The sequence below is a fragment of the Mastomys coucha genome, unplaced genomic scaffold (genome assembly GCF_008632895.1).
Source record: "Mastomys coucha isolate ucsf_1 unplaced genomic scaffold, UCSF_Mcou_1 pScaffold15, whole genome shotgun sequence".
NCBI classification, from domain to species: Eukaryota; Metazoa; Chordata; class Mammalia; order Rodentia; family Muridae; genus Mastomys; species Mastomys coucha.
Window position 1 is genome coordinate 116,831,986 of NW_022196897.1, and position 9,515 is coordinate 116,841,500.

General features: G+C 41.0%; 1 protein-coding gene across 3 annotated transcripts in view; it reads left to right on the forward strand.

Moving 5' to 3' along the window:
- Pank2 (pantothenate kinase 2) overlaps nt 1-9,515 on the forward strand; it is a 38,772-nt gene that overhangs the window by 21,260 nt on the left and 7,997 nt on the right. For all 3 annotated transcript variants that reach the window (XM_031371952.1, XM_031371951.1, XM_031371953.1), the window contains exons 4-5: nt 2,423-2,599; nt 5,711-5,834. In XM_031371952.1, the coding sequence (XP_031227812.1) occupies nt 2,423-2,599; nt 5,711-5,834 (301 nt within the window). The remainder of the gene's footprint in view (nt 1-2,422; nt 2,600-5,710; nt 5,835-9,515) is intronic.

Genomic DNA, 9,515 nt, shown 5'->3' on the forward strand with positions numbered 1-9,515 from the left:
CACACACACACACACACACACACACACCCACCCACCCACCCGGCTTTGTTGCTACTTCTTGACTAATTTGGCTACTGTTGTGAATCATAATGTAATAGTACATCTGTTTTCCCATGGTCTTAGACAACTCTGGTGAAAGTGTCATTTGATCCCTAGAGGGGTTACAACCCTCAGGTTGAGAATTGCTGATATAGAGAGATCCTGTCTCAAACAAACAAACAAACAACAGACAAAAACCCCAAAAGATATTTCAGTAGAAATTATGGGTAGAGATTATTCTTATGGTATTTTGGCAAGAATGTGGCTGCTTTTTATACTTGTCCTAAAAAGTTGTCTAAGGCAAAATTGAAAAGTAATGAATTAATTTTTTTTTTTGGCTGAGAAGATTTCAAGACAGCTAATACTGTGTCATGTAGTTATTAGTGCTAACTGTTCCACATATCTGCAATGCAAAAGAACTGGGACAAAAAGAAATACAAAACATATAGTTTGAAATGGAAAAGTAGTATCAGGAGATTTCATGTTGGAACCAAAGCCTGTGTTGCAAGATAAGGTGACACTGCCCAGCTAAGCTTTCAGCTGGTAAGAAGGAAATAACTCAGAAATGTTCTGCTCTTGAAAAACAAGGAGCCAGGCAGTGGTGGCGCATGCCTTTAATCCCAGCACTTGGGAGGCAGAGGCAGGTTGATTTTTGGGTTTGAGGCCAGCCTGGTCTACAGAGTTAGTTCTAGGACAGCCAGGGCTACACAGAGAAACCCTGTCTCGAAAAAAAAAACCAAAAACCAAACCAAACCAAACCAAAAAACAACAAGGAAAGCTGCTGCAAATGTAATTCAAGAAGGGATCTGGGCCTCTTCCCACACAGGCAACCCAGCTTGGCGGAGTTAACCATATGGTTCTGGCTTTCAAGAGAAGATGGATATATGAGTAAAAGGGTTGTGGACTCTTCTTCCATGGTTAAGGAAAACTGCCAAGGCCAGGCCTGTTGCAGGGAGTCCCTGCCTGTGCCTGAGGTGGCTATTATGTGAAACTGTGAAGGTGAAGTCTGGATTGCCTAGAAAGCCCCAAGATGTTAGAGATGCCAGAGGCCTGGATCCCTGCCAAGGAGAGCTACAGACAGGGTGTGGAACTCGCCCTAGAGAGAGAAGAGAGTGTGCCATCAGACAGGGTTTGGAGTTTATCCTGCTGGTTTTCAGTCTTGGTTTGATTCAATATTTCCTCACTTTGCCTGTTTCCTTCATTTTGGAAAGCTGATGTGTATATTCTGTGCTAATGTATGTTGGAAGTACATGATTTGCATTTTGCTTTTGCTTTTATATGGAGTTACTGTAACAAGATTGCCTTGAGTCTCAGAAGAGACATGGATAGATTTCAGTGTTGAGACTGAAATGCTATGGGAACTTTTGAAGGTAGACAAAATACATTTTTGCATATGATGCACTACAACCCTGTGTGGGCCAGGGAATGGAAATGTGGAGGTTTGAGCGAGAATGTCTTCCCATAGGCTTATATATTTGAATGCTTGGTCCTCAGGTGGTTGAAATGTTTGGGAAGGGTTAAGAAGGGTGGCCTTGTTGGAGGAGGTGTATCACTGGGGATGGATTTTGAGGTTTCAAGAGTTCAAGCAATTCCCTATTAGTTCTCTCTGCCTCGTGTTGTGTCTCAAGATAAGAGATCCCAGCTACTGTTCCAGTGCCATAGCTGCCTGCTGCCAGGCTCCCTGCCATGATGGTCATGGACTCATTAACACTAAAACTGTAATGCCCCAAATAAATTCTTCTAATGGTTGTCTTGGTCATGATGTCTTATCACAGCAATAGAAAAGTAACTAAGACAGTTTGGATCTAGAAGTTGAGTTACTGATAACTAGAAAAATGTTTTAAAAAGGGAGAAGTAGATGAACAAGAATGGATGTTTTGGTTAAGGTTCAGAGGTTACTTGGGAAAAAAAGGAACTGAGGATTTGAATAACCATTTACCTAGCTAGTACAAGCCAACAAAGAAGAGTAGTTTGGGAAAGCAGCAGGTGTCAGTGTGGAGTCTGGTGGGTTAGAATGACAGGTGCTTGAATGGCTTCAGAGGTGGTTCTGCACTTGAATACAGAAAGGTGCCAGGATGACCCTGGGCATGTTGGCCTTATGTGTACCTGAGGCTTTCATACTCACCAGGAGTAGACCACACTGGGGACACATACAGGGAGATGGGCTATATTTATTTTTCTATTTTGTTGGCTCACATGAATATGCATTTTGTGTCTCTGAGGCACTTGTATTTATCTTCTTGCAAACTTACCTTATTGGTGTCTCTCATGGTTTAATTGAGGCAAGAGTAGACTGATATATAAATATTGTCTGGGGGTTCGTAAGTCCAGTATCTCCATTCCTGTGTTTTAAACATACTCCATTGCTTGCTTTTGATCACAGTCTTGGAGGAGGAACTTTCTTTGGTCTCTGCTGCCTTCTTACTGGCTGTAGTACTTTTGAAGAGGCTCTTGAGATGGCGTCTCGTGGAGATAGCACCAAAGTGGACAAATTAGTTCGAGACATTTATGGAGGAGACTATGAGAGGTTTGGCTTGCCAGGCTGGGCTGTGGCTTCAAGGTAAGGGAGTATGTAATGTAGTAAGAAATACAGGACTAAAGTCCTATTAGGTATATGTTTTATTTTAAACAGTTTCATTGAAATGTAATTTATAAAGTTATTTGTTTAAAGCATTTAATTTGTAGCTGAATATGTAGTTCAGTTAGTAGAATACGTACATACTAGAGTATATGAAGCCTGTACTAGTGTACATGACCCCAGCACTGTATAAACTGGGTATGGTACATGCCTATGATGCCTATAATCCCAGTCCTGTGGTGGAGGCAGGAGGATCAGGAGTTTCAGCTCATTCTTTGCTTCATAGTTAATTAATTAGAGGCAAGTCTGGTATACACAAGCACTTATTTTTTAAAAAATGTGTAATTTAGTGATTGTTTTATATTTGCACATTTTTGCAACTATTATTATACTTAGTTTCAGAACATTTTTATCATTTTAGAAAGAAACTTTACAGCCCTCAGCTGTCACCCACTCTTCCATTTCAGCCCTTGCCCTTCCCAATGCTGCAGTTTCTATGGCTTTGCTTACTCTGAACATTTCTCAATGTATGGTATCCTAGTATGATCTGTCATGACCAGCTTCATCTCTTAGTGTAATATTTACAGAATTACTTCTTGTTGTTGAGTATTGTTAATATACCATATTTTATGTATTTATTAGTTAATAAGCATCGGGTGTTTCCTTTTTTTTTTTTTTTTTTTTTTTGCTGTCATGAATAGTGCTGAAGACCTTTGTCTTTGTTTGGACATGTTTTTAATTTTATTAATTTATTTTTTGTTTGTTTTTGTTTTGTCTTTTGTTTTAGGGAATTTTCTTTTTCCCTAACTATCCTGGAACTCACTCTAGACCAGGCTGACCTTGAACTCAAGAGTCTGCCTCTACCTCCAGAGTCATGTAATTAGAGATGTGTGTGCCCCGCTTTAGTTCTCTTGTCTCTGTCTAGGAATGAGACTGCTGTGCCGCATGGTGACTTTATGTTTAATCTTTTCAAGAGCTAATAGACTACTTTCCAGTGTGACCACACCACTTTACAGCCCCAGCAACTTAAGACAGTCTGTTCTCTGTCTCTGTCTTTTTGTTTAGGAACCCTCCCCCACACCCACCCCTTTTTAAAAACTGCTTTAGTAACTTAATTTTTCCCATGCAAATGCTTAAAACTGTGCTATTGACACTGCAGTTAGAAGATGAAATAGGCAGCAAAGAGTAAGGAAAAAGACACCCCCTGGGAATCCCAGTGGCAGTTGCTTGGAAAGTGGCAGAAGTCAGGCAGGCAGAATTCATCCTGGTCATTGAGATTCGAGGGCTCCCACAATAAGGATTCAAAGACAGTTGCTCCACTGTAGCTCCTTTAAGTTTGCTCCTAATTTCTCTTACTGTTTCCTGAATTTTTCACTCATCTCTACTTCTGAGTCCTTGCTTTTCCTTCCTTTGGTAAAGCCTTTGTCTCCCCTCAACAGAGGCCAGAGTGGCCTTGAACTTGTAATCTTCCTCTGTCAGCTTCTGTTGAAATTATAGGGGTGTGCCTCTAGGCCTTAATTAATTGTGATCTGGAGTTTTGTTTATTTATCATGTAAGGAATATGCCTTAACTAAATAACTAATAACTTTAATAACTAAAATTATTTTTTTCTATTTATTGGGCTCCAAGAATTCTTTACATGTTGTAGATGAAAGTTCTTTACTAGATAATATATATGCATCTAACAACATGTATATTTATATGCATATATAATTGAGAATGTTTCTTCTTTTTTTCCATTGCCTTGGTGTTTGTAGTTCTTTCTTTGTTTGTTTGTATAGCTGTCTTTAGACCAATCCCCTTGTTTGCTGTAGTCTTGTACTAAGTTTAAGGATTAAGTGGCAGACATACATGGAGGCCAGAAGAGGGCATCAGATTTCCTGGGACTGAAATTAGATACTTACAGACACTTAGGAGCTGACCTGTGGGTTCTGGGAATTGAAATAGTTCTCTGGAAGATCAGTCAGTGTTTTTACACTGAGCCATTTTTCCAGCTCCTCTAGGTATCCAATTTTTGTATTTTGTTAGAGCACATGTATTTTTTTTTGTTTTGTTTTGTTTTGTTCTGTTTTTGAGTCAAGGTCTGACTATGTAGTCCTGTCTGGCCTGTAACTTGCTATGTGCAGACCAGGCTCTCCTTGGACTCTCAGAAATCTATCTGCCTCTGTCTCTAAGTGCCAATTAAAGATGTGTGCCACCATGCACAGCAGAGTACTTGGTTTTTAATAATAGAAAAGGCATTCATGTGCAAGTACTTACTTGCTGAGAAATAGGCACACAATAGATTATGTTTTATTGGCAGCTTTTGATCACGGGTCCCCTCTTCCTTATTCTTGTCCTTGGGTTTGGGTCACAGTTTCTATTGTATTTGAAGTCTTTCACTTACTTTCTAGGGCAGCCTGGAACGTTAGTAGCCACTGTGGGCCTCAGCTGTTTTGTACTTTGTATGCTGATCAAATGAGTTCTCTATAATAGATGTAACTGTGACTGCCTGAGTAGAACAGTTGCACAGTAGGGATGACCTGCCAATAAGAGATGTCTCCCTGGAATACTCTGCTGGCAGATCAGGCAGTGTTGCCTTTTGGGGGATATACTGAATGCTGCTTGGATAGGGAACTATCTGGTACCAAAGTTGAATTTTAGCCAGGCAGTGATGGCAGAAGCCTTTAGTCTCAGCACTTGGGAGACAGAGGCAGGTGGATTTCTGAGTTCGAGGCCAGCCTGGTCTATAGAGTGAGTTCCAGGACAGCCAGGGTTACTCAGAGAAACCCTGTCTCGAAAAATGAAAAAACAAAACAAAACAAAAAAAAAAAAACTCAACCAACCAACCAACCAAAAAAAACCCAAAAAGACAAAAAAAAAATCAAAGTTGAATTTTAGTATGTGACAGGGAATGTTACCTGTTCATTTAGAGTAATATGTGGGCTTTTTTTTTTTTTTAAACTGAGTTCTTTTCAGTGGATGCTCCCATCATTCTGTAATAAAACATAGAAAGATTTGCTATAAAGTCATTTTATCATAGTAAAGTAACATTGAAGTTCTCCTGGACTGTGTTGCCTTTGTTTCATCAGTGAAATGTTTTTCCTCCACTAGTTTTGGAAACATGATGAGCAAGGAGAAGAGAGAGGCTGCCAGTAAGGAGGACCTTGCCAGAGCAACTTTGATCACCATCACCAACAACATTGGCTCCATAGCAAGAATGTGTGCTCTTAATGAAGTAAGGGCACATGAGATTGTTTTGTTCTGTTAACTCTAAGGGAAATGCTGACTTCCTTAGATGGATCCTACCCCAACCTTATACAGTGTCTATCTTCTTAAAGTGTGCCCAAATGTAGTTTTATGGGGGAGACTTTAAATATGAACTTTACACTCTTCAGATTCCTCTTCTTCTTCTTCCATTGCCCCCCAGCCCCCACCATACTCCTTGTCTCTTCCTGAAAATAAGCATTGCTGCAAGAGGTGAATGGTTTTTTTGAGGAGAATCTAGAGGGGGCCAGGAAGGCCAGTTTTGAGCTTCCGATGGGCTGAATGATGGGTCACAATGGTGACTAGATGCTTTGTTTACTGGGTGCTGTTGAGGTATGGAAAGGAAGCCACAGGAAGCCACTGGAGCTGGGAGAAGACTGAGCGGTCAGAGGAAGGCCCTCCTTGGTTCTTCTCCACCTCAGCAGAGCTGTCTTCGTGCTTTCAGCTTCTTTACAGTGCTGCCTTGTAGCATTCAGGTCAAGCAGCATTGTACAGGGCTATGAAAGAACCAAGAATGGGCTGCCCTTAGGGAAAGAGAATCAGGGGTCCAGTTGGTGCAGCTTTATGGCTTGTCCCTATTTATACACTTTGGTTTACAATTATTCTTTTAATAATATAGGCATGTTCCTTAAAAGGAGACCTCAAGACCTAAAAGGGTTTGTCTAAATTTTAATTTAGAAGTTACTGAACACTGGATTTTTAAGAATTCCATTTTCATTTGAATAGTATCACTCTTAATTATATGTTCACTTTCCTGTGCTTAAGTATCTAAAATTTTAGTTGTTGTGCATACATTTTATGCCTTTAACTGAAATCCCTGGTGTGTGGCTATGTTTTGTGTATGTGAGTGCATGTGTGTACATGAGCAGCTGTGGAGGTTAGAGGATGACCTAGCGGGCTCCTCAGGTTCTGTCCACCTTGTTTTATTTTATTTTGGTTTTGGCTTTGGCTTTTTGAAACAGGGTTTCTCTGTGTAGCCTTGGCAGTCCTGGAACTTTCTTTGTAGACCGGGCTGTCCTCGAACTCAGATATACCTGCTTCTATTTCCCAAGTGCTGGGATTAAAGGTGTGTCTTACCACTGCCCAGCTTCTTTTTTTTTTTTTTTAAATTGGCTAAGAACCTCAAACTCCTAGAAATCTTTCTGTCTCTGCTTCCCTAGTGCTGGGATTAAAGGTGTATGCCACAATGCCTGGCTCACCTTAGTTTTTCAGACAAGGTCTCTCACTGGTTGAAACTTGTTGATTAGGATGGGTGACTGTCTAGTGAATCCCTAGGATCTGCCTGCCTTGCTCCCTAGTGCTGGGATTATAATGTGCCACTGCCGCTGCTTTCCTAGGTGGATTTGGGTGAATTCAACTCAGGGCCTTAAGTTTGCATGGCAAGCACTTTACTGATTAAGCTATCTCCCTAGGTCATGACTGTATATTTGATCAGATTCTTATTTTGTCCTAATTATTCAAATTGAGCTGGGCATTTGGTTTCTTGGAAGTAGGGACTATGGTAAGTATTTAGAAGAATGAACCTGTTCTTTGGCTGTTTTTTTCTTTTTTTCAAAGCTGAATTGTTTTTAACTGTCATATACCTTGCATAATTTGCTTCTTTGTGTCATGTTCTATTTGGTAATTTTTCTCCTTGCTGTGACCAAATCCCTGTCAAAAGTAGCTTAGGAGCAGGATTTATTTTGGCTGACAGATGAGAGTATAGTCCATCATGGTAGGGAAGTCATGGTGGTAGAGTAACTGTGGCAGAGTGTGAGGCTGATTATTTATATCTGAATATGCTAGGGAACAGATGAATGCTGCCATGTCTCTTCTTTCCTTTTTTTCAGTGTAGGATGGTATTACCACATTCAAAGCAAGTCTTGTTAATTCCTTCTCTGAATGCCCTTACACACAGCCAAGGGTCTGCCACACCAAAGCTCTGGGGCTTCCCACTCCAGTTATGTCCCTCTCAAACTTATCCCTTGTTAACTTGGCACCCAAAATACCTCATTTGAACACACCACTTCTTACCCCTAGTGTCTCTCATTTTCTTGTCATCAGAGTACGTACTGAGTATCCAGTCTGTTTGCTACATTACATGTGCTCCTCAGCAACTAGTTATGTCTTTCACTGAACCCTCTTCTATCCCAAACCTCCCACCTACTTTGATGGTTTTGGTTTGTGTTGTCATTGTGTTGTTTTGTGGCCCACTGCATTTAATTGGAGTTGCTTGCATAGGTAGGGCATTATTTACTTGAGTAAGGCAACTTGGTTCTGAAGCTGAACATAGAGAACCTTTAATCCTAGCACTCAGGAGGCAGAGGTAGGCAGAAATCTGAATTCCAAGTTAGCCTGGTCTACAGTGCAAGTTTCAGGCTAGCTGGGACTACATAGTAAGAATGTATCTTAAGAAAACAAAACAGAACCATTGAGCAATGGTGAGGTTCTATAAAAATCAAAACTCAAAGTACAACTTGCAGTATAATGAGGCAGAGTAAACATTTCTATACCTAAGGAGAAACAGGAGTATAGCAAGGAAATTACAGAATGTGGGCGCATGGTGGGATCATTTAGGCTCCAGTGGGCTTTCCTAGTTCCCTTTTAGCTATTGTTGGTGGCAGTTGTAGTTTCTCTCTTGAGCTGACTTCACATGGAGTCTATAGTTTTCCTTGGCAAATAAACCATGTTCCTGGCATCTCCAGTCTTTTCAAGTCTACATTGCCTCTTAGACTTTCCATTCAACCCTGTCCCACATTGTTTGGTCCCATTAGCTTTCTAGAGCCTTGGTGACTCCACACTCTTGCATCCTTTAAAAACATTACATACTGATTTAGTGGGTGTGTTGTGGTGTTGTGTTTTATAAAAAGAAAAAAAGAGGGTATGTTTGGTGGAGGCACGGTATGGTGTGGGGTAAGAGGGTACCTCTGGGCCCATGCTGAGGCATCCCTTCTCCCTGAGGTAACAGCCTCAGATGGTATAGTTTAGAATAGAGTTTATTTAGGTCATGGGGAGGGGAGTTGAGTAGTAGAGACAGAGAAAGGCAGCGGTGGGGTTGAGTGTAGAGGAGAAAAGGCCTGCCATGAGCACTTGGAGATAGAGGGGGGAGAGGAATGGGAAAAGACAGGGAAGAAGAGAGAGCAAGAGAGTAGGAGGGGGCAAGCAGCCCCTTTTATAGTGAGTCAGGCATACCTAGCTATTGCCAGGTGACTGTGGGGTGGAGCCGAGATGAAATGCCAGCAGCGTGTGTTTGTGTTTGTATGGCAGAGGTTGTGTTAAGTCAGGACAGCTTTTGGGGATTGGTTCCATCCTTGTACCATGTGGAGTTAAACTTGGCTCATCAGGCCTGACGACAAACATTTTACTATTGAGCCATCTTACCAACCCAACTCTGAGATTGTGCTACCTGTGAAACAGTACCATCCCATGCTGCCTCCTTACTTCAGCTCCAGATGTAGCTGTGCTTCATTTATAACAATGACAGAGGCCTCTGGGTGTCTGAACCTGGGAAAACACTGTCAGCACTTTTGGAGCAAGGTGTCACTAATTTGTTCGGGTTGTGTTTTTGTTTGTTTGTTTGTTTTAAGATGAGAGTTTCTCAAATAAGATTCTGTTGTTATTCCCTGAAGCTTTTGATGGTGTGCTCTTTTTTTTTTTTTTTTTTTTTTTTTTT